General features: G+C 33.6%; 2 protein-coding genes across 7 annotated transcripts in view; both read right to left on the reverse strand.

Annotated features, from left to right (window-relative positions):
- Zc3h13 (zinc finger CCCH-type containing 13) overlaps positions 1–15,071 on the reverse strand; it is an 81,531-nt gene extending 66,460 nt beyond the window's left edge. For 5 of the 6 annotated variants that reach the window (XM_076872100.1, XM_076872098.1, XM_076872097.1 and 2 more), the window contains exons 1-4: positions 14,740–15,048; positions 7,077–7,202; positions 6,645–6,754; positions 3,372–3,483 (exon numbers count right to left, since the gene is read on the reverse strand). In XM_076872100.1, coding sequence (XP_076728215.1) covers positions 3,372–3,483; positions 6,645–6,754; positions 7,077–7,193 — 339 coding nt within the window. In that variant the 5' untranslated portion in view covers positions 7,194–7,202; positions 14,740–15,048. Of the gene's footprint in view, positions 1–3,371; positions 3,484–6,644; positions 6,755–7,076; positions 7,203–14,739 lie in introns of all 6 variants that reach the window. The other variant, XM_076872095.1, reaches the window with a different exon arrangement.
- An 813-nt stretch (positions 15,072–15,884) lies between these two features.
- The window catches only part of Cpb2 (carboxypeptidase B2), a 45,946-nt gene continuing 35,936 nt past the window's right edge, over positions 15,885–25,894 (reverse strand). The window contains exons 9-11 of the mRNA XM_076872217.1: positions 22,308–22,510; positions 19,779–19,866; positions 15,885–16,069 (exon numbers count right to left, since the gene is read on the reverse strand). Of these exons, the coding sequence (XP_076728332.1) occupies positions 15,885–16,069; positions 19,779–19,866; positions 22,308–22,510 (476 nt within the window). The remainder of the gene's footprint in view (positions 16,070–19,778; positions 19,867–22,307; positions 22,511–25,894) is intronic.

Genomic DNA, 25,894 nt, shown 5'->3' on the forward strand with positions numbered 1-25,894 from the left:
TACAAATTCCAGATGTCTCTGTCCCTTATGCTAATCAAGTTAATCCAGTAATATGCTGGAGGCAGTTTGTACTAATTTGTAAGAGCTGACTTAAATTTTTAGCCATGATTAAAAAGTCATGATTAAAAATTAAATTATAAATAACAAATTATATTAAAAACAAAGGTAGTTAATTACTCAGAATTCATTTCTTGAATATTTTAGTATATTTTACTCTTCAGATTATTTACATTGTGTGTGTGTGCATATATCTAATATAGATAGTGGGAATACAGTATTTATTACATAATAGTGTGATATTTAGCCTCTCTTCCCAATTACACATTCAGTGATATCTCTCTGATAACTTCAAATTGACCATTATGGGAGTATTTACACCAAAGAAATTTATAAATACTACAAGGCATGGCTTTCCTCTACGTAGTTTTTAAACATTTACCAATGGTTCAGAAAGTTCATCCATTATATATTATTTCAAAATACAATACACATGCTTAATGCCTAACCCACAAATAATGATTTCATGGATTAAGGATAGAATGTCAAAATATGTGTTCTGAAAATGATCTCCCCTCTTGAGGAATTTAATACCTTTCTGGACATTATTATTTAAGATTTCTAAAACTGTACTATTGTATCACACAAGGTGTTAAGAAATCTACATAATTTAAATTGCATTATTTTAGATACCAGAAAATCTTTATATGAAACTATTAAAGCTTTTTTTGTTTGTTTTTTAAATTATGGATCAAAAATAATCACAGAAAGCTTCTATATATCTTGAAGTCAGGGCTAGGGATGTGGCTCAGTAGTAGAGTGTGTACTTTGCATGCATAAGGATTAGGTTCAATTCCAGCACCACAAAATAATAATAATAACGATGATAGAACACGTCTATGTATCTGAAACTATCAAAGAGGTTGCTGCTTATACAACTCAATAGCTTTCATTAAAAAAATTATAATATGGGATAACTGAATATCCACTTGTACAAGAATGAAGATGGACCCTTCCTATATTTAAAAATTAGCACAAAATGTACCAAAGGCTTAAATTTAAAAGCTATAACTATAAAATTGTTTGAAGAAAACATAATATAGAATTACAGTAGATGGGGTAGAGAGAGAAGATGGGAGGGGAGGGGAGGGGGGATAGTAGAGGATAGGAAAGGTAGCAGAATACAACAGTTACTATTATGGTATTATGTAAAAATGTGGATGTGTAACCGATGTGATTCTGCAATCTTTGTAATGTTTTGAATAACCAATAAAAATAAAATAAAAAACAAAAAAAAAGAAAACATAATATAAATCTTTGTGATCTTAGATTATAAAATGTTTTTTTAAATTACAACAAAAGCACAAGCAACAACAAAACAGATTAAGTTGGATTTCATTAAATTAAAAACTTTTGTGCTTTAAAGGACATATCAAGAATAAGAAGACAGCTGGGTATGATGGCAAGTGCCTGCAGTTCCAGCTACTTGGGAGGCTGAGGCATGAGAATCACCAGAGTCCAGGGGTTCAGTTCTATAGCAAAACTACTTAAAAAAAAGAATATAAGGGGCTGGGGTTGTGGCTCAGAGCTTTAACTCAATTTACATTAGAGAAAAAGTGGCAGAGCCCTTGCCTAGCCTGTGTGAGGCACCAGGTTCGATCCTCAACACAACACATAAATGAATACAAAGTAAAGGTACATCAACAGCTAAAAAATGTTTAAAAAAATATGAAGAAAACACACAGAATGGCAGAAACATTTGCCAAGTCATATATATAACAAGGGACTTATATTTAAAATATAATGAACACTTGAAATTCACTAATAAAGGCAATCCAATTTTTTAAATGAACAAAGGATTTCTGAAGATACAAAATTGTTAATACGGACATGAAAAGATGTTCAACCAACATTAGCTATAAGGCAAATCAAAAACACATAGATTATCACTTCATATCCATGAGAGTGGCTATATTTTAAATGTCAGATAATAATACTTGTTAATAAAGATGAGGAGAAACTGCAATCCTCATACTCTGCTGTTAAAAATGTAAAATGGTGTAGCCTCTTTTCTTTCTTTTTTTAGGTTAGGGGGTGGGTCTCACTATGTTCCCAAGGCTGGTTTTTAAACTCCTGGATTCTTGCCTCAGCCTCCCAAGGGCTAGGACTATAGGCACACAACACTACACCCAGCTTTGGTGCAGCCTCTTGATAAAACAGCCTAGCAGTTCTTCAAAAGGCTACACATGGAGTTACCATATGACTCAGTAATTTCACTCCTTTGTATAAATCCAGAAGAAATGAAAACATATGTTCACACAAAAATTACTACACAAATGTTCTTAGCAGCATTATGCATAAGAGCAAAAAAGCAGAAACAACTTAAATATCCATCAAATGATAAATGAATAAACCAAATGTGGCATATAAATACAACATAATATTGTAATATTATTTGGTAAAAACAAGGAATAAAATACTGATGTATCCTATAATCTTTCATGAACCTTGAAAACATGCTAAGTGAAAGAAGCTGGTCATATAAGATTGCATATTTGATTCCATTTATGTAAAATGTCCAGGATAGGAATATCTATAGAAAGAGGAAATGGTGGATTGCCTTAGGCTGGTGGTCAGTAAGTAACAAGAAGGGTGACTCTAAAAGATATGAGATTTCTCTTCAGAGTAATAAAAACTGATTATGGTAATAGCTTCATGACTATTAAAACCATTTCTCTACAAATCAGTTACAAACATAAACACAGAATTAAGGATGATAAATTTCTTGAAAAACAATAGGAAATATCCTCTGGGAAATATTCTCATTCCTAAAAAACTTTTTTTTTTTTTTTTTTTTTTTAAGGTGAACAACATTGTAAATTATATCCTTATTTGGTTTTACTGACAACAAACTCACAGCTAAATTTTGTGGTCCCATATGCGTTCCTCCACCTAAACTTTCTAGTTCAGTTTTTGTTAACCTCCTGCACTGCTTTCATTGTTTTAGTTTATATGTGTTCCACTGTAAGTTACTTCAATTTTTATTGGAAGCAAAATATAGCAGAATTCTGAAAACTTAAGAATTTATTTAGATACAATCCCCACCAATGTACAAAACCTTATGAAGTTCAGCTTGAGCTCTGCCAGTCAACACCTTTCATCTTAACTATCAGGAAAAAACAAACAAAACAAACAGTTTTTGCAGAGAATATTTCCCCTCTAAATTCCATTAAGTATATAGAACATAATAATACCTAATTATTTATATCTATTTATTTACCATATATTTAACATACATCATAACATTTGAAACAGTATTCAAAAGAATAAATCACTACTAAAATTTAACTGGGTTTTGGGAAACTCATTCCTACCCTAACAGGTGAGGATGACTCCTCAGTATTTCGTTTCTGGGGTTCAGCATCCATATCTTGGCGCTTGTTCTTCATTCTTTCTCTGAGATCTCCTGTGGGTCTTTCTGGGGACCTTTGTATCAAAACACAAAACAATACAAAAACCAAAAATTTGTATTTATGTAACATTTTGTAAGTATGTATTTCTAAAAATAACCTCATAAATCTCAATATAATTTTTCTAATAGTCCTTGGCTCCTCGATTTCTGAAAAAGTTATTAGTAGTTGTGGTAAAGAAGTGGAGAAATCGCAATCCTCATGATCTGCTGTCAAAAATGTAAAATGATGTAGCCTCTTTTTTGTTGTTGTTATTTCAGTTTAAATATGAATATTTTGGGCTGGGGATGTGGCTCAAGCGGTAGCGCGCTCGCCTGGCATGCGCGCAGCCCGGGTTCGATCCTCAGCACCACATACAAACAAAGATGTTGTGTCTGCCGAGAACTAAAAAATAAATATTAAAATTCTCTCTCTCTCTCTCTCTAAAAAAAATATGAATATGTAAAAACTTGAGAGCAACACAAATTTTCTTACAATATAAATCAAATGTGTATGTTAAAATTCAATGGGGTGGGTGGGTTGGGGTTATGGCTCAGTGGTAGAGCGCTTGCCTCACATGTATGTGGCAGCATCACATAAAATACATGATTCCCGGCACCACATAAAAATACATAAATAAAATAAAGGTATTGTGTCCATCTACAACTAAAAATATATTTTAAAAATTCAATGGGGTGACAGGTACTGGTGATATGAATAAGAAACCATATGTGAACTGAGAAAAAATGAATAGGTGATTAATAGCTTGACTTCTTTAATTATTAACAACATAAATATATTAGTCATATTTGGAAGCAAAAAGAGTTTTAAGCTATAAAGTCACAAAATTATAGTTATCGAGGCAACAGCATTATCATCTACATATGTACGTGATTGGATACAATATTAACAAAATACAAAAGTATTTTATATAGTTTAAAAATCAAAGTAAATATATAAGTTTTGTGATAACTCTGGCAATTTTTTTAAATTTTAAAATATAAAATCAGAATAAGCTAGGCATAGTGACACACACCTGTCCAGCGAATCAAAAGGCTGAGGCAGGAGGATTGCAAGTTCAACACCAGCCTCAGAAACTTAGTGAGGCCCTGAGCAACTCTTAGTGAGACCCTATCTCAATATAAAAAATAAAAAGGGCTTCGGATATGACTCAGTAGCAACACACCCCTAGGTTAAATCCTTAGACCCAAAAATTAAAAAATAGAAAAATAAAATATTTCAGAATAAAAAATAAAGAATTCAAAGCAAAATTTTAGAACAGTGATTTCATACTATATGGATTTTTAATTGAAGGGAAATTACACATATTTATATCCAACAATGGCAAGTCTGCATAATTTGTACTGGGAATTTGACAGTACATGACTATGAACTTATTTCACACTATTACTAACTAGAAGAGAAAGGATAAATGGGGAAAAAAAGTGACTTCAATAACTTTGGAAGAGGGTAATAGAAGTTAAGGAATACACTGTGCCTCTTTGACCATGAAAAAAATGCTACAGAAATACCTGTATGTATATATGCATAAATATGAGCAAATCACACAAATATTCATATCTATTTCAGGTAATAAATGATTAATTAATTTATTCAATTTATCAATTATTCATACAAATGAAATGGTTACTAAATAATTTGAGATGATTCACTTTAAAGAATCTCACTGATACTTGTATGTACATTTAATAGATCTATATAAAATTCTTAACAGTTAAAACTGAACTTGAAACTGGAACCAGTACTTAAATGCCCTAAATTATAATTATGGCATAGATCTAAAGCTTATGGGCCTGGTTTCCCTTATATAATTAATAAAAAAGTATTATGTACTTATTTCTATTTTATACAGAATCTAACAGAATGAATGCTCAATACACAATGAAGACTCAATGAATGACCTAAATGTCTTATCCAGAGATAGCATTTTCTTAAATACATAGCTCTTCTTCCCATCTTTGAATCACATTATGAACTACATTTTTCTTCCCTACCAAAAAATAAATAAAAGCATAAAAATACACAAATATTGAAGAAGATATCAGATAGAAAATACATACAAAGTAGCACAATTATAACAACAAATTCTTTATTCTAAATCTAGTAATAATATTACTTTTTCTCTTTTAGATAAATATCTCCATGTTCCTCAAAACTATCTCATATGTAAAAATTCTGAGTCAGCTAACACTAAATTTGAGTTAGGTAATAATAAATTTCAGACAAGTTAAAGTAAGTATTAAAAGTGTGGTATTAATATAAACAAAACATAAAATTATTAAAACAGTTTCCCTAGATGTGTTTATGTATATAATTGTAGGTAATTAGACATACATAATAAAGACTAATTTTCCCATTAAGGAGTGACAAATGACAATCTAAATACAAATAAAAAGAGTATTCAGCAACAAAGAAGCTAAAATGTATAGTGTTTAAGCAAATAGTAAGCTAATGTCAAGAGTCTGAATTTTAAATTCCACTAAACTTCAAAATCTATATACACAAACACCCAATTAAAAGAAAATCTACAATTGCTAATATATGGTTTTTATACTACTGCTGCAGCCAAACAATCAGCATACCTAATTCTAGTACTAGGTAAATTATTTATCAATCAAATTTAAGTTGTTTTTGTGACAATCTGTAGGTATGCTACCTCTATAAACATCATTACAAAATCATGAAGGAATTGAAAAATAAATAAATAAATAAAAAGGTCTTCATTAAGCAAATTCAATTTAGCCAAGCTTCTATTAACTGCAAAATGATGTTCTAAAAAGGGAGGATGTTTATTATGTACAAGTAAACACATTGTTTCATTTACATTAACATATTGTAATAAGGGATTGGGCATTCCCCTATTTAAGTTTTAGTATGGAATTCTCTCTTAAACAGAAATTTAATACATATTTAGGGAAAAAGTAAGCTATATATTTATTACAAAAAGATCTACTGTCAAAACATGTAAATACTAAGCATATATGCTAATTTTAAAGGTAGAATCTTATTAATATAAAAAATAACTAATTAATTATTTTGATCTTTGAATATTGACAAGACTACAACCAAATTAGAAAATATGACCAATTATATGGTTTTACTTCAGATTTTTATACTAGATGAACTGCAAAAGCCAACGTCTAACAATATATGAACAATTCAAATTCCTTCATTTACCTTCTATAATTGCTGCTATAACCTTTACCACGAGGTGAAGGGCCATGTACGAATCTACACGTGTTTCCATAGAGGCAGTTGCCAGTCTTCAGCCAGTTACGGCACTGTGTCTAAAAGACAAATATTACTATGTAAATTTCATATTTATTTCTGAAGAAAAGATGCTAATAGGACAAAACTAAAACAAATACTATCGAAATTCCAGCTAATCTATGATATATTACTCCCCTAATGATAAAAAATTTACAAAATGAAAAACAAAAACATAAATGCAACCACCTTTTCCACTCCTTTTTATAAAGAACATTAAGCAACATTTATTAAACTAACATTCCTATAATAAAACAATCTTCCACCTCTATGATACTGATCAGAATTTCTATAGCAGGATTCTAATAGAAACTCTGGGACTACTAGTGACAGACAACTCACCTCTGCTGTACTGCCAGTGCTTGGTCCAAGCCTCTCAAATACACTGGGTCTTCGAGATGTGCTATCAGAGATGGTCTTGGTATTTTCCACTGTGACCTTCCTCCTAATTTTTGACATTTTGTACTACTTTAACCAAAAAAGATAGAAGCAAAATTGTGAATTTCTTCAGTTTTAAATAACTGAGCCCATAACTTCAAGTAAATAAAACTAAAGACAAAATTACATAGGATTCTCCTTGGGGAAAAGAGTCAGAGGAGAAGTGATATAGATAAACAAAAATAGCCTATCTTCCAAAACATGCCTTATTAGTAAAGTCACAACAACTTTGAAATCTGATGTCTAGAAACATACTTTTTCTGCATGGTGAGAAAAAAAAAATAAGATTCTACTCACAGTTTTCAAAGTAGAATCAACCTCAGAAAATACAGTACCAAATGTTTAGTTTACAACTTATTTACAAAATTTGTTTCAAAATTTAGCAACTCATTCCTTTAAGAAGTTCACTAACAACTAGTTAACTGAAAAAAAGATATGTCAAAGAAAATGAGAAAATCAAATCAGAAAAGTTTTATTGTAATTTTTATTTTATTGTATTTACTGTATAAAACTCTTTTACACAGCTTAAGTGACAACAAAAGTTATACTTCAAAAACCAGCATGGGAGAAAAATGAATACCATTTAAATATTTTGTCTTACAAAAGTCAAAGAAAAGCAATCTGATCAAGAATATTTATTTTATAGTACTACAGACATAGAAACAAAGAAAGAGGGAGGGAGAGGGAGGGAGGGAGAGAGAGGGAGAGAGAGGGAGGGAGAGAGAGAGAGAGAGAGAGAGAGAGAGAATGAATGAACACTGCAATGTTGCAATGTTAATAAAATGGTTTCCTTTCAAACTAGGAAAGATTGTAGAACTAGAAAAAGTCAAGGTGTTTCTATAATCTATCCTATGCTGACATAAAAGTCAAAGGTGCTAAAAGTTGGTCGGATGCAGTGGTGCATGCCTATAATCCAGTGGCTTGGGAGGCTGAGGCTGGAGGATTGAGAATTCAAAGTTAGCCTCAGCAACTCAGTGAGGCCCTGTCTCTAAATAAAATACAAAATAATAATTGGGATGTGGCTCAAAAGTTGAGTGTCCCTGAGTTCAATCCCAGGTACCAAAAACAACAACAAAAAGGTGCTAAAAATAATAAACAGACTATTTTACCACTATCAGCAGCAAGTAACAAAAAACAAATTGTAAGAAAATTTCTAAAAAGTAAATGATAATATTCTAACACTAACAAGAAAATGATAATATTCTAAAACTATAATAGAGAGATAATTAGACTGTATAACTGGATGATTCAATGACAAGTAAAAATATGACTTAAGGACAGTATGACATACATTAGAAAACAATATTAAACTCTAGACCAAGAAATAACCCAGAGCATACCATGGGAAGCACTGTGAGAAGTGGGTAGGAATTGCCTAACCAGGAAAAAAAAAAAAAAAAAAACAAAAAAAAAAAAACAACTAAACTATATCACACTTTATATTGGCTAAAACTTGTTATAAAAAATTCCTAGAATAAATGATGATAGCTAAAAACGTAAAAGTTCCATTTGGTATAGAATTAGTCTTTATAAATATTCTTTAATATAGTTTCAAAGTAAAGACATAGTACTAGGAAAAATATTTACAGTATTAAAAATAATAATTATTATTCTTTTATAAACAATGTTTGGTTGAATTGGGTCCTTCAGGTCACATTTTGAAAAGAACCAAAAAATGAGGACAACATCTGACAGGTAAAAACAGACAATGACTCAAAAGGAAAAGATGAATGATATAATGATTGCTTTAAATTGGAAAATTTTATTGTTCTTACTCTTTTAACGTAAAATATAATCAGTATTTTAGTACATTAGCAAATTAGCTTTTAATAATTCAAAGATAGAGAATAACTTAAATGAACAGGAATTTGCTACAACATAGAATCATTTATGTATCAACTGTTCTCCAAAAGAGGAACTGCATGCCATTAGTGTCAGCCTTATAAGATAATCTTAATTTTTCTGAACTCATTTGCAACTCAAATATGAATTTATAGAGGAAAATTTGGCAGAGTTTCACGTCCATTTAATTTATTTAACATAAAAAAAGATTAAGAGTATAACAGCTAAGAGAAATAAAGCTAAGAAAAATCTTCTAGAAAATGTAGTTTTAACTGAGAAAAATACCCAGAAATTTACAATTTATATCCACCTAAGATTTAATAAAAAGTAAATGTGACACAAAATATGTAGGAAAAGTTTAAAAAAGAAAAACACATTTTAAAGTTCCATTTTCTATTACTGTAAATATTAACACAGTTGTACATTATAATCCCCATTATTTCAACTTTAAAAACATTTCTCTTAAGAAACTTAAAATTGAATTAATTCAGGCAGGTGCAGTGGTGCACACCTGTAATCCCAGTGGCTCAGGAGGCTAAGGCAGGAGGACTGTGATTTCAAAGCTAACCTTAGCAACTTAGCAAGGCCCTAGGCAACTCAGTGAGACCCTGTCTCTAAATAAAATATTTTTTTTAAAAAAAGGGCTGAGGAAGTGGCTCAGTGGATAAGCACCCCTGGCTTCAATCCTCAGTACAAAAAAAAAAAGACAAAAAAAAAAAAAAAAGAATTCTAATATTTCCTCATGAGCTTGTAAAGAAGGACAACCTTTTAGCCTGCCTTATCCCACCACAGTGCCTCAAGAAGACTAATGGGTTAGTTGTGTTCCCCAAACCCCCACCCTCAATGCACCTCACTCCCAACATACTCTCATCCAAATAAGGGGGAAAAACCAATGGTTACAGATTCCACAGTTGGGACAATGAGCTATTTATTATTATATCTGAAATAATAGTCAGCTACTATCTCCTTTCTTGTTTTTCTTGAGAGCTCCAGAACTCTTTATCTGCTTCATCACTTTCATTTGGATCACTATTATTCTCCTCTGACCTACTGCTAGAAAGCACCATTTCAGAGCTTCTTTCCAATCCCAGATCCCTAAAAATTCTGAAGATTGCAAAGGGTTTAGACAGTTATGTCAAAGACAATCAAGTGAACACTACTGATCCAAGATTACAAACCACTCCCATCTCCTTGTATCCCTGCAACTAAAAAAGTTAATTCTCACACAGTGTGAGGATGGCCTTAGGCCTGAGCCTAAGCAACTTCATTTTAAAAACTCCAGTTTGAAACCTGCTACAGAGCCCTCCAGTATGGCCCTCAGGCACAAACAAGTCACTTCTCAGAATGAAGCCTCTGGCAGGCTGTCCTCACCCTATAAGGGGGAAAGACAAGAAAATCAGAGGGAAAGGCAAAAAGATCAGGGTGGGGACTACCAGACCAGATGTTTTAATCCCAGGGTAAATGATGTCACAGAGAAATCAGGGGCAGCTGATAAGGATTGAAAGGGGGGGTGATCAAAAGCCCCAAAATTTCCTATAAATAATAGAGCAAATGAAGAGACATTCAACCAGCCGATACTGATGCACACAAGCTGAAGAGCCTGATGAGGACCTGGACTGACATTCCATCACTTGTCATCATTTGCCTGATGATCCTCTGCATGGTCCTCACCACTCTCAAACTCTTCTATAAGCACATCTTGACCCTGGTGAGAGCTGCAACTTCTCCCTACAACCCTCTCCTCAGCCAGCTGTCAGCTCCACCCCAGGAGAAACCTGCCTTGGTTCCTGAACTGATCACCACAGTCTGAGTGTGCATCTGCTGGACTTAAAGCCTAAGGCTTGAGACTTTTGATCTGATACTTGAATTTAGCATGCAGAGGGAATGTCTGTCATTAGCCTGTCATGATTAAGTGTGTTTGTAGTGCTTAGAATTAATCTAGAATAGTCTGCTGTGAATTGTCTATTGCAGTGCCTAGTATTAAGGATTGTCATTTTTTTTGGTCTGTTTGTCTCTGCTTCCTGGCTTGTGATGCAAGCAGTATGGTTTTATATGTGTTTCTACAGACTGTGCAGCCCTCCTCAGGTGCCCAAAGTGATGGGACCAATCTTGAACTTGAACTTCCAAAAGTGTAAGCCAAAATAAACTTTCTTTCTTCTTAAGTAGCCTGTCTCAGGTATTTTGTTATAGTGACATGAAATTAACAAACCATTCATCTAGGAACTTCTATCAGTAATCAATAAAGTTATTAGTACAGAGACATTCATGAATTTTCACATAAAAATGCTTTTGATTACAAAGAACACAATATATAACTTTTAAAATTCCATTTGTCTGAAAATACATACATAACTACAATGCACCAGAAATAACTACCTTTTCAAATATTAATTTAAAACTATATAACCAACTTAAGTAACAATTTGAATTTTCAATCCTATTTAATAGTTTGGGCCCACAAAGGAAGATGAATACTATAACAAAATAAAATGTAGATTTCATTGAAGAGGATAATCTTTTCAACTTATATTTGAATAGGCTTCAAAGAACCTTATAAATGCTTCCAAGTAGAAGCGTTAGGAACAATAAGATATAAATGCTGTCAAAGAGACTTTCCTATTTCTAAGGTCACATCAATAACTTATTAATTAATTTTCTTCTCTGAATGTTTTCCTCCATTTTTGATTTGGTTTAAGTTGTCATCACACTTCTACTTGCATCATGTTTTCCCAAACAGAGGCATCATCAGAGCCAGGTAACACTGGTTCAGGCCTATTCAGTTATTCTACTTCTGTCCATTTATAGAATAATAAATATCTGGAGTTTCTATAATCTCTTTTCAATTAAAAAAAAAAAAAGGACCAGCTTAAGAGTCTACTGATTAAAGTAGTCTTTAAACTGGGAATTGCTCCTCTGCTCCAAGGAACTTAACAATGTCACAACACATTCAGAGGTTCCTAAGATAGATACATTGAAAAAGGAGAAACTTAGAAGGTCCTCTTTTTGAATAAATAATTATACCTGAGGCCTGATTACTAAAGTCTGGTCAACAAAACATATACAAATTGAGATTCTTTTATCCACAATGCTTGGGACCGACCACAAGTATTTTGGATTTCAGATTTTGGAATGTTTGAAAACATAAGATAACTTAGAGATGGGACATAAGTTTAAACACAAAATTCATCTATGTTTCATATAGACTTCACATAACCTGAAGATAATTCTGTAAAACATTTTTAGTGTGTCTGTGTTTTAACTACAACCATCACATGAAGTCAGTATAATTTTCCACTTGTGGTGTCATGTCAGTGCCAAAGAATTTTGGATTTTGGAGTTTTTCAGATTTGGGATGTTCAACCTGTACAGATATAGTACCTTCATTTTTAATCCATTATTACATCTTTCCTGTGTCTCATCTACTGGTAACATAAATGAAAGCATAACTCATTTTAATATGAATAAGTAGCAGCACAACACTAGAAAATTGTTAAATAATTAAGCAATTTAAACTACATATTACTAACTAGTCGTAGGACAAATCTCTATATCCAAATTTCGAAGATTAAAAGCATTACATCAAAAATATTCTTTAGATTCTTTAGATTCTTAAAAGGAACAAAAACTGATGCAGAGGTTTGAGAGAACTTTAAAAAAGAATTTTCTAAAACAACCTTCCAGATTGCTAATCTGTAGATTTAAGACTAAAACTATTTCAATCTGGACTCCAAATAGAAGCAACAATATATGTATTAGCAAGGCAATCATGTAGTACTGCATAGCAATTTATTAAAAAGACTGTGCAAGGAACATCCTTTGTTGGCAGCTACAAATAAAGTGAATAGATTTACAACATATAAAACTATTTTTATAAGAATAAAAGACTGTATAATATAGATATTTATATATGTATACAGATATATGTATATAGGTGTGTGTGTACATATAATATTGTGATTGTATCTCCCACCAGTTAAATTTTCACTGCTATTAAATACCTGGTAAAAGTACTTCCACCTCTATATAAGATGGGCAGGGGGTAGATGAAAAGGTGTGGAAAACTAATTCTCCAAATAAACATAAGTGAAACAATTTTTGCTTTCCATATGCAAATACCAATGCACATTAGAATATAAATCAACACTGATGACATTAAAATTTTAGTGACACATAGAAGTTAAAACAGCATTCATTTATTATATTTTAGTATTTCAAAATTATATTACAGATATGAAATTGAGATAAGTTTTCACATTTAAAATATGCAACCAATGTTCATTTGGAATCACCATTAATCTGGAAGTCAGTAAGTTGCATACAGTTGGCCCTCCATATCATTAGTTTCAACAAAGTATGTCTGAAAAATATTCAGAAATAAAAAGTGTGTATACTGTAAACGTTTATTTTTCTTTTTCCCTAAATAACACGATATAGCAATACATTTACATAGCATGTACAATGTATTAAGTATTCTAAGCATAGATATGATTTAAAGTATTCAAGAGGATGTGCTTAAGTTATATTCAAATACTATGTCATTTTTAAATAGGAACTTGTGCATCCAAGGAATTTGGTATACAAATCAATCCCCTGTGGATAATGAGGGTCAACTGTATATTTGATAAAAGTGAATCCTATCAGATGCATAAGTGAAAAGTCTTAGTTTCTAAGTACACTATTCTTACAGACACAAATTGCTACATGTCTGTATCAACTTTCCTAGTGTCTTGTCTGTTATAATCTAAACATTAATTTGGAAATTATTTGAAAATTTATAGATTATGTCCACAAAACTCTTCAAAAAACTGTCGCTTAAGTCAGTATTGCCAAATATAAAGAACTAGACCCGGCTACCCCACACCACCTACGCACAGACTGTACTGCATAATTATATGGATTTATTGCAACTGTATCATGGACTTTGAAAACTTGAGGCGTCAAGATCATTTCCCAAACTTTTAAAATTACTTCTTTGAAAATCCAAAATCTGCAAAGATTACACACACCCAAATTTTTCAAAATAGTTCAAATTAGTTGAAAGCTCCGTAATACAACTGAACATTGTATTCAATGTTAGGACCTTGCCCTCCACAAACAAGATCCTACCAAAATCGCAAATATTATCAACTCTGAATAATTTCCAGCCACATAAATTATTCACCTGTTTAGAAAAAGAAAATGCCAAATGTCAGACCCTCTCCTTTTACTCCACCTTTCCCAGTTTCGGACAGATAGTTGCCAAAAGTAACTACGTAGGGAAAGTGAGAATAAAGTAGCACTCCTCAACTCCAGGACCTACGTCGTTATCACTACCGAGAAATAAGCAAGACACATAATCAAAAGGAAGACCCCCTTTTTCTCTAATAGGCTGGAAGGCGTAAAGAGGGAAATTCTAAATCTAAGGGGGGGGGGCGCACCCTTTCAAAGCATACAAAGGGGAATATCGCGCCAGGATTCCCAAGCCAGTTACCAAACAGGAGAGGGGCACAGTCTTGTGTCGGTGTCGACCTGTCCCCCTTAGACAAAGGTCACAATCATAACTACAACAAGAAACTAGGTCTGAGCGCAAGAAGTTATTACAGAACTAGGAGTGGGATGCTTAAGCAGAGCTCAAAATCCCAGCATAACCTAAGCGGGGACGGTGGACAGCCAACCCAGGCCTCCCCACTCCGGGCCCGACCGACGCCTTTCCTCAGACACTCACACCAATTCACTGAACGCTTACCTCCTCCCCAAGCACCCTCCCCAAACGCAATCCTTAGGTGTCACTGCCGCCTCCGCTCCGAGGAGCTGGGGAGGCGACTCTCTGTCCCCGCGCCTGGCCCCGGGAGGAGGACGACGAGAGGGAGGTGCACGCGCGGCTCCCGGGAACCGGCCCTCGGCTAGAGAGGGGCCCGCGGGGCGTCTCAGAAGTGGAAACAGACTTCCGCTTCGCCAGTGTCGAGCGAGAACCGGACGTAGGAAAAAACAGAACCAACAGACTGGAGAGTACGAAAAGGCAACGAAAACACTACCAGGCCGCTAGGAGGATCGCCTCAAAACGCCGCCGGAAGTCAGGGTTTACCCTGGTCCTCTATAGACCAAGGCAACTTCCGGCCGCCGGATTAGTCGTCAGCGCGCCGGCACCGCCCCTTGGTGGACACGCCTTCGGGGCGTTAGGTCGGCTGCGTGTTTCGGGCGTTGGTGATCCACACTTGTGTTGTGAGATCGCGGGGAGGACTCTCGGAGCTAGGGGCCGGTGAAACTTGCCCTTAAAAGTAAAGTTAAGGACTTTCCTTTTTTTATTGTATAATTTCTTGCAATAAACAACCGCGCAAAGCGCCATATTCGTTGCTGAAAGTAACCACAGCCATTCATTCGCTCAACAATTGTTTATGGAGCCGGCTGAGCTGGAGCTAGAGGTGATATTTATCTCATGTTTGACACCCCTCCCCTTCCAGGGCCTTTGTCTATTACTGTGAAGCAAATGGAATACGCGTTGTGTTTTTGAAGATGCAAACAAATTTATTGAAAAATGGGGAAGAAATCTTTAGTGTATTCCTGGCCACCTTTCCTTTTGTTGCAAGATCCAGTGATCTGCGTGAAACTAGTTATTAAAATTGCTTGAGATAGCTAGTCAAATATCAGAAAGCAAAAGATCAGTATCTGGGCTCTTACAGATTAAAAAAAAAAAAAAGTTAAAAACACTCGTGAACTCCCTTGTCTATCATGATTTCCAAGTAGCATGCATTTTGTTTTTGACAAAATCAAGAACTAGGCAAACCTTTGATCAAAACTATGGATCAAGCTTAATAGAAACTTGCACAACGATTGGTTTTTGCTGGGATCAGTAAATTAAGAATATGGAAGCAAAGTGAAAAATCAAGAACATTAAACATGTCTGACTACATGCCAAGCTATTTTAGCAACAGCGGCGAGAGCTTCTGTACAAGTGGGTTTGATGTAACGCTCAGGCAGCAAGAATCCATATCTGCCTTTATCTCGAAGTTCAATTGTAAATGAATATTTGATGCCCAAATCATAGATCCAATCATCAGAACCTCCAGGAGCTAGGTCTAAAAGAAAAAAGAAATTGCTTTTTGAAGTATAACTTTCAAAATTAACAATGGGATTTTTTCTTGTAAAAAATGAAAATGGCTTTGCTTTTTTTCTATAACCTATGTTTCCTGTAGAAAGTAGAGATTGAGGAAAAGCAGGTTAAGGAAGAAAAAAAAATGACCCATAACTCTCCCATAATCCTTTGAAGAAGTGATAATCACCAATAACTTTTTAATGTCCTTTTTTTCAGTGCATGCTTTTGCTTATTTTTTTTCTTACTACCCAAATAAAATCACAGTGTGCACACTGTTTTGTAATATTCCTAAATATTATTATTGTGATATTTCTTAATATAGTATAAGTTCAAATCTACACCATTTCCTCTAATCTCATAGCATTGCTTTGTAAACCTAGATATAATTATTTTAAATGTTTATTTAATTGGGTACCTTTAATTTTTTTCTAATTTAACTAATAGAAACAACTTCACAATGGGCATCCTTGCTTATAAATAATTGCTTCTTTGTTTCTGTAGGCTGTTCTTTCCTTCAAGTAGATTGGCTAGTCTAAGGTTATGTACTTTATTTTTACACTATGAGGCATGCATTTTCAAATGTACTTCAAAAGAATTGAACCATTTATACTTCCAATAGCAGGTTATGAACATGCCCACTTCTCCCTCCTACACCATTGATGGAAATTATGCATTCCAGCAATGTTGTGGGTGAAAAATAATATTATCAATTCATGTTTCTTTCATTATCAGTGATTTGCACATTTTGTTTGATATATTTATTATCCATCTTTATATTTTATATCAATTATCCTTGCTCATTTTCTACATAGTTCATTTACAGATTGTTCATAAAAACATTAATGCTAATAGCCCTATGTAATATGTGGAGAATTTTTCTCTCTCATTTGGATTTTTTGGCTGGCAACTCAGGTTATGGCTGGGTTTTTATATTTTAACATCTGATCATACTAGAATTTGTTTTGGTAAAACATTTGTTAATAACTAAGTTTTTATTCTAAATAATGTCATGTTTTCCAGCTCCATTAACCAAATAGCTTCATGTTCTTAATTGGCTTGAAATACCTTCTTTATGAGGTACCAGATCTCATATGTTTGAGTATTTTTCTCTATTCACTATTCCCTTCTATTGATTTGTCTCTTCCAGGATCAATTCCATAGTGTCCCAATTACTATAGGTTTATAATATACTTGTTGAGGGCAAATTCTATCTTACTAGTCTTATTTTCAGTATTTTATAAGATCTTCCAAAATTTATTTTTCAAATGAATTTCAAACTCATTTAAGTATTTATTGGAATTTTATTAAACATGAAAATTAATATTTTTATATTTCTTTTCCATTCAAAACATGTAAGCTTCTCCTTTTGTCTTATTTTATATATATATAAACTCTCTGATATAATATATATATATATATATATATATATATATATATATATATATCAATAAAATTTTCTAGGTTTTTCAAATGGGTTCTATGAATTTATTATGTATTTATGTGCACACATATATACCTAACAATAAATCCTTATATATAGTATGAATCTATATGTGCATGTGTATGTGTATGTGTGTGTATATACATACAGTCAGATCTTTTTTAATTTCTTTTTTTTTTTTAGGTATTAGGGATTGAACCCAGGGCCTCATGCAGGCTAGGCAAGTGCTCTATCACCAAGCTACATCCCCATTTTATTTTCTGATTGTTCTTATAAATAAAGTTCTAGATTTGTGTATATTTCATTAGTAATCAGTCACCATACTTACCACTTTTATTTACTAATATTATTGTTTAATTTTCTAGTTTTTCAGATAAAAAATAGTATAATATGCAAAAATGATGATCTTTGTCTCCTTCTATCTATAGTTGGATAAACTATGAGATTAACTGAAGAGTGTATTCATTTAAAAAAGCATAGATTCATTCCTTCCTTCAACATATTTCTGATAACCATGACCAACATCTGACATTTTTTCTTCCTGCCATTCCCCTGTGCTTACACACACGTATGTATAGATGAATCCTGGGTGAATAAATATGTGGAGACAGACTGATATCAGCATAACAGAAGGCTGATCTATAAGCTTCTTCAAACTCAAGGCACTGTAGTTAATGCTATGGGGAACAATAATAGAGAAGAAGATGGGAACCAAGAAAGCTTTGAATTGTGAAGATAACTGGGATTCCTCTGTAACAAGGCAAGGGCATGGGTCTAGGTTGTAAAGTCAGCAATAAACCTTTGACACCATGGAACAGAGATACCATGTCGACCAATGTGCCTGATAGTCTGGGGTAGAGAAAGTGGGAGATTCTGGGACTTCCCACTAATAGGGTATCTGGAGCTCAAGCAACTTACTGAAAATATACAAATGTGATTGGTTTTATCCTGCCACACATCATGCTTGTTAAAGGAAACTCTAGGGCTTTGAATATATTATGTCAAGACCTTGTCATTTCCCCTCCCTGGACATCACTCTCCTTTATTTAGTGGCCATTTACTAGGTAGTTCTCCCAGAAATGTCTCCTGTAGAGAGGAACCTTCCCAGGCCACTTGAGCTAAGTAGGGTCTATTATCTACAGTCATTCTCAAACCTATAAGCCTATTTTATTTTCTTCAAAGCACTTTATGAAATTACACTATATTTTACCATTTATTTACACTAGGAGCTGGCAAACCTTTTCTTTAAAGGAACAGATGTTACATATTTTAGGTTTTGTGAGCCACATGGTCCCTGTTATAATTACTTAGCTCTGCAGTTATGGAAGCCCTCATACTCAGTATGTAAATGAATGACCATGATGATATTCCAGTATACTTACTTATACCCACAAATATGAATTTCACATAATTTTCTTGTGTCAAAAATTGTATTTTTCTTTTGATTCTTAAAATAATTTAAAAACAGGAAATAATTCTTAGCTCACAATTTTTATAAAAATAAGCAGTAGACTAGATTTGAACTTCAGGATGTATATAGTTTGCTGATACCTGGTTACATATTTATTTTCTGTTCATCTTATGCCATCTACCTTCCAGCTTCAAAAGGGAAAAATCAAAGCTGGGTTTGTGACTCAGTGGTAGAGCACTTGCCTAGCACATGTGATGCACTAGGTTAAATCCCCAGAACCACATAAAAATAAATAAATAAAATAAAGGTATTGTGTCCATCTACAAAAAAAAAAAGGAAAAATTATTTTCTGAAATCCCATGGTGGGTACAATAGAGTCTCTCAATAAATATCTTCCAGCAGAAATTAATCAAAAAGCATTCAACTATAGTGTGATATGTGTTATACTCTTGAATATAAGCTATTTTGAAAAAACATCTATGATAAATGGCATCTCCTATTTGTATAATGTTCAACATGCACACCTTATGTAATGGCCCTGGGCATCTTATACATTCTTTCAATCCTTTATGACCTTTTTTTCCTTCATTTAACTAGTATGGTGCCAATTCTATAATTCCTATTCTATGGTTATAAGCATAATTCTTTAAATATCATTTTGGCTTCTTTTTGCTGTGATCATTTATTAATACAGCTTATTAGTACTGTCACAGCTATTCCACTTCTATTTCTAATTATTGTAAAGATTCAATTTGGAAAAATTAAACCTACACAGAAAAACTGAACACAGATTTCTTTAGTACCTCACAGTTCTCCAAAATTTTAGGAAGAAATACTTACATAAATTCTCTGAGCCACTGCCATGTGTATACCTGGTATTTTTATTAATACTCTCAATAGCACGAACTGCTTCACTGGCCACCAGAGACTAGAAGCAATAGGATATGGAATTTCAGTTCATGTGAAACTTTGAAACGGGACAGATAGAAGTTTCTAAAAACATAATCATATTAATTGAATCAAAGTGTTTATACAAAAAGTATGAATTTGTCCAAAAATAAGGAGAATAATACAACAACTAAAACACGTTTTCCACTTCATGGCAATCACAACTGGGTGAACTTATCTTCCAATGCACTGCATATTTGATTTAATTTGCATAAAAATAATATTCACATAACTTTTCAGGAATTCATTTATTATATGAAATGAACAATATATTCATGGGCTTGGAGTTATTCCATTCCTAGACAAAATTACCATCAAATTTTAAATCTAATTTCTCTAAATATGCATATGCCCACTGATGCATGAGTTACTTCTCACTCTTTCCAAAAACTCTTATTTTCTTCTTGTATAAAATGTTTAGTGACTTCCAAAGACTCATCAAACAAAAAGGATTATGCCCCCAAGATGGAGCAGGTTAATGACAAGTCCTATTTTGACTATACTTGGTTCCAACTTACAAAGACCTTTTCTGAAGTTTCCACTTAACCCCCATGTTTTCTGAACTAGCATTGGGACTAACATTATGTGTTTCACTATCACCAGAGGAACATCATTGGATATTATATTGTAACATTCCTTTGTTCAAAAATTATATTTAATGGAAACTAATTGTCTACATGACAAAATACAAATTGATTCTATTATTAAAACTCCTTTGCAAGTTGACCTCTTCTACTTCCGGATGGTGTCACCCTCCATGCCTGCACCCTAGCAGCACCCTAAACATTCTTCCTGTGGGAAACACCATGTTCTCTGTTGGAAGGTCCTTCTATAGAACTCCTCTTTTAATGCCTGGCTGAAATGGTACCTGTTCCTTGACTTCAGTGGCATTTTTAATTCCTGTTTCTTTACAGGAAGTCACTCCTTAATAGACTGCAAATTCTTCAAGAACTGGGGCTAGTTTATCCTCTCACATATTTCAGCACTCCTCTCTAAATGAATTAGGGCCACCTCCTGCTCTCCCAGTAATCAATAAATTCTGCTACCTGTGCCAAGGGTATAGATATTTGTGATATTTACTTAAGACCAAGCTCCCTGATCACATGGAATTATCCTAAAGGGCAGTCTTACCAAGTGTTTCTTTGAATGTCTATTGAATACAGCATTGTATACATAACAACTCTCAACAAATATCTGTACTAATAATAATGCAAAAATAAGGCAAGTCAGTTTCTTCCAAATCATGATACCCTTTAAGTTCTTCAAAGGTAATACTAGTAAAGACTACCTTAAAATTTGCCTTTGAGAGGAAAAAAGAAAATCACAAGAACCAGACATGGTGGCACATGCCTATGGTCCCAGTCACTTGGGAAAAAGAATAAATTAAGAAAGCTCGAGTATCAAATATATTTTATTTAAAGACAGGGTCTCACTGAGTTGCTTAGGGCCTTCCTATGTTGCTGAGGCTGGCTTTGAACTCACAATCCTTCTGCCTCACCCTCCTGAGATACTAGGGTTTATAGGTATCCGCCACTATGTCCCACAAGATCAGACAATATTAATGCCATTATACTCTACTGTCTGCAAATCATCTACAATGAGGAATTGATTAAATGTAGCCACAATCCACCAAGAATCTTTGCATCCTTTGCCATCATCCCAAACAAAGAGCATCTGGGATCACAGAGTGGCAAGAGAATAGCAGCCTGTGTGGGTCCTTTTTGAACTTTTTCTACTGTCCACTGCATTCCAAAAAAAAAAAAAAAACAGACTCTTGGGGCTGGGGCTGGGGTTCAGCAGTAGAGCACTTGCCTAGCCACATGTGAGGCGCTGCGTTCGATCGTCATAACCACATAAAAATAAATAAAATAAAAGCATTGTGTCCACTACAACTTAAAAAATATTTGAAAAAAAAAAAAACAGACTCTTGGAGTTTCTTTAATAGCACCACAACTTTGGGCATTAGGAGGTCAGTGTATAAATTATTTCCACTGCTAATACTAAAATAATGACTGTAGTTCTGGGACTTAATCTATGGTGGACTGTCCTAGGAAACTAGTAACCCCAATGCACTTCCACAATTCCATAGACTCTTGTGTTTGCTTATATGACTTCAAAAGCAGATCAGTCCAGGTTAGAGTAACTGCCCTGACCTTCAAGGAATTTGATGTTATCTTAGGGAAGCTATCTGCTTGAATGAAGTTCACGACCTCCTAGTAAGGCCAGTTCTTTATCTTCTTTATCTTCCCTTTTATGAGCCCTGACCCCAGGGAAACTCTTGAGTTAAACCATGATGTAAAATCATCTACCTGTTTGTCCTCTAAAGGAGAAAAATTTCCCCACAGTTTCTGACTCTTTAACTAAGTGTTATTTTATTTTTGAAATACTAATGAGAAAAAAAAATCATTAAATAGCACTTACCAGTTCCTCATGGTCTTTGCTTTTGCTTCTATTATAGGAATATGGATATAGTATCTGCTGGGCATATGAATGCATGCTAATGTAAGCCTTAATATGGTTGATATTTCTCCTCAAGAAATCAGCCACTGCCTTCACTTCTGGTTCAGACTCAGGATAAAGTCCACAGTAGGTTTCAGAGCACGAAAAACTTGAGGCACCTTCCTCTGTAGTAAAATTGATAAAGAGGAATTTTAAGGGGATGTCCATTCTACTGTCATTTGGGTTGCCCTGACAATGTGTTATAATATCTGTGGTGCAGCAAATTCAGATCAATGGATTAGGTAAGTTATGTTCCATATATGTATAATTGGTCAAAGTACACTCTACTTTGTAGAGTCATGCATATCTAAAAAGAACAACAACAAAAAAAGATAAATGGATTAGGGAGAGCTCTGGAAGGAACATATTTCTTGTGTCTAGTAAATGTTGTTCAAAGGCCTTTTCAAACCAAATATTTACATGCCCTCACAGCAGATCTTCTAAGTGTCATTCCCAGATTCTGTCTCCCTTGCTGCTTGGGGGCAGCCATCTTGCAAACTTGAGAAAGCCACAAGCAGGACTGACATCTCAGAGATGTCAGTCCTGCTTCCAAGCTTCTGGTTATGTGAAGAAACATAAATTGCATTTTCTTTAATCTCAGTTTGTCTGACATTTGCAGTTGAGAAATTGTTAAGCAGTATAAGCCACTAAAGAATAGCCTCCCTTGGGAACTCAATACGCAAGTCTGCCTTGTGTGTCACTTTTACCTTGCTAACATGGTTCGTAAATAAAATGGGATGCTAGTATTTGGTGCAAGGATAATGTTTATTCATTCCTTTGAGAAAATAAAGTACACATCAGTTCAACACTCCTCCCTCTGTCCCTAATTCACAAGTGTGGAGCTCTAGGGAGCCACATCTGACCCAAAGAATAATTCCCAGTTGAGAACAGTTGAGGTCCCAGAATTAGGTCTTAAACTTGTGTCTGCCAATTTGAATCCCTCCTATGATAACTTGAAATCAAGACTAAGATTCTAGTCTCAGTCCATTTTCTTTCTGGAACAAATTAGAAGATAACAATAGTCATATTACCAACTTACACCCAAAGAGCACATGCTAAGTGTCAAAAACTGTGCTAAGATTTATGGAATGTCTAATTTTATTCTCACAGTGACCCTATAAAGTATACACTGTTATTGTAGGAGATGTAAACTTGACACTGTTGGTGGTAACCATTGTTCACCATAAGAGGCTCTACCACATGTTGTTAAGCATCCAGTCACTTGGTTGTACCCTTGACTTTCCCATTCAGGAGTCATATGGCCTTGGGTAGACATTTTAAACCTATCTATGCCTCTATTTTCTTATCTGCAAAATGAAGGAGTATTGAATGAGGTTTAAGTGAACCGAATACATATGGTCTGTGTTCCATAACTACTGCTATTTATCATTGCCATCATTATCTTTGTCATTGTCGTCATCATCATCATCATCATAACCATAGATTGGGACCCAAAAAAAGCCAGTGTTCACCACAGAGATGAAATGGGGAGAGGGAGGGATCACTTGGCTGTCCTACAGCTCTCCAAGGTCAGTTCCTGTCTACATGTGAGTCCAGCTGCGTTCCTGCCATCAGGCTCCATGAGCTACTCCAACGTTCCTGCAGAGTCTTCCTTTTTAATGTGAGCATGTTCTGCTTTCTTCTTGTTACTTGAAATAAAAACAACCTTAAGCATTTTTCCCCTAAAAGGAAATGGGCTGAATATCCAAGTCCTTTCCAAGTATTTTATTTATTTTTATTAAAAAATATATTTTCTAGGTATTTTTATTTGTTTTGATTGGTTAAATCATTTTTGATAGTTCAGTTACCTTTAAATATCCCTGCCCATTTTTTCCTGGTACACAGAAATTCAGAATAAAAATTATTTATTTGGAATGGAGGTTGGAGAAGACATAAAAACATTGAAAAGAGACACAGTCCCCTAATATAAATCCTCAGACTAAGACTGTTCAACATAAATATAATGCAAGTCACATATTTATCTTAAATTTTCAAATAACCACTTTAAGGAGAGTCAAAAGAAAAAATTAAGTTAATATTATAATTCTTGAATGCTATGTGTATAAAGCCTTCATTATTTCAAATCAATGTAAAAATCATTCACAAAATATTCTGTTACTCTCTTGTACTAAGCCTTTGAATTTCACTGTGAATTTCATACTCACCAAATGTGTCAATCCAGACAAGGCTCAGTAGACACACCTGATTAGCAGCTACTATAATGGTGGTAACATAAAAATCAAAATGGCTAAAGAGTGGTCAAATAGAGAGGAAAATCCTTTTCTGGGCCTTAGAGACTTGCTGACAGGGCAGACTGTCACACGTCAGCATCATGCTGGGAATTGAGTCAATCCAGTGGAACAATTTTCTGAAATCTAATACTTGCAAGGTTTGAGAAATATGAGATTGGCCAGATTGCCTCCTGAGCTGGACATTTCATTGGACTTACAAAATGTATAAAAACCCTAATTATCATCCATTTCCAACCACCAAACTTGTGTCAATCCTGCTTATTTTACCCAAAGAATGCTAAACTGAAATTTCCACTTCTCTTTGTTATAAAAACCCAAGACTGTCTTCCCTAGGGGGAGCACTAAACCGATTTCCCAATTTGTAAACCTATTCCACACTCAAGTGAAACCCTTTGTTTTTATTTTAAACTTATGTATATATTTATTGGTTTACACCGGATAGTAACCTTCAGTCTCATTCTGTGAATATCATTCTAGACATTTCAAATATTTTAGTGGAAAGAGCCCTAAAGAATCAGGAAACTTGAATATGAGACTGTTTTGCTCTTAAGTAGCCATGTTAATCTGGGCAAACCATTACATCTCATCTGTACTTTGAGGCACTTGGCTACCAGATCCCTTCAAGCTTAAATATTTCTTTGATTGATAGACATGGAATCAAGAACACTCTGAAATATCTAACTAAGTTACTTCATAGAGACAGAAAGTGAAATTACAGAGTTGAGGGGAGGGTTGAGAATGAAGAAATAATATAATATATAATATAATATATATAATTAATATTTTATATATTATATATTATATATAAAATATAATAATATAATATATATAATATTGCTTAAATATTATAGAATTTCTATTCAGGAAATAGAAATAGTTTTGAAAAAAGTAATGGTGGTTGCACAACATTGTGAGTGTAATTAATACCACTAAATTGTACAATTTTAAAAATTTACATTGGCAAACTTTATGTTACATATTTTACGACAATAAGAATAATTTTTAAAATAATTTTTAAAATAATTTTTAAAAATAACAAAAGAAATAAAAGATTTCCCATTGTACAAAAACTTAGTTTAACTCAATAATTTTTAAAATAATTTTTAAAATAATTTTTAAAAATAATTTTTAAAATAATTTTTAAAAATAACAAAAGAAATAAAAGATTTCCCATTGTACAAAAACTTAGTTTAACTCAATATTTTCGAAAATGAATGGTGCTGTATTACGAAGTTTGACACAGCTCTTCACATCTCC

The sequence above is a fragment of the Callospermophilus lateralis genome, chromosome 12 (genome assembly GCF_048772815.1).
Source record: "Callospermophilus lateralis isolate mCalLat2 chromosome 12, mCalLat2.hap1, whole genome shotgun sequence".
Lineage (NCBI taxonomy): Eukaryota > Metazoa > Chordata > Mammalia > Rodentia > Sciuridae > Callospermophilus > Callospermophilus lateralis.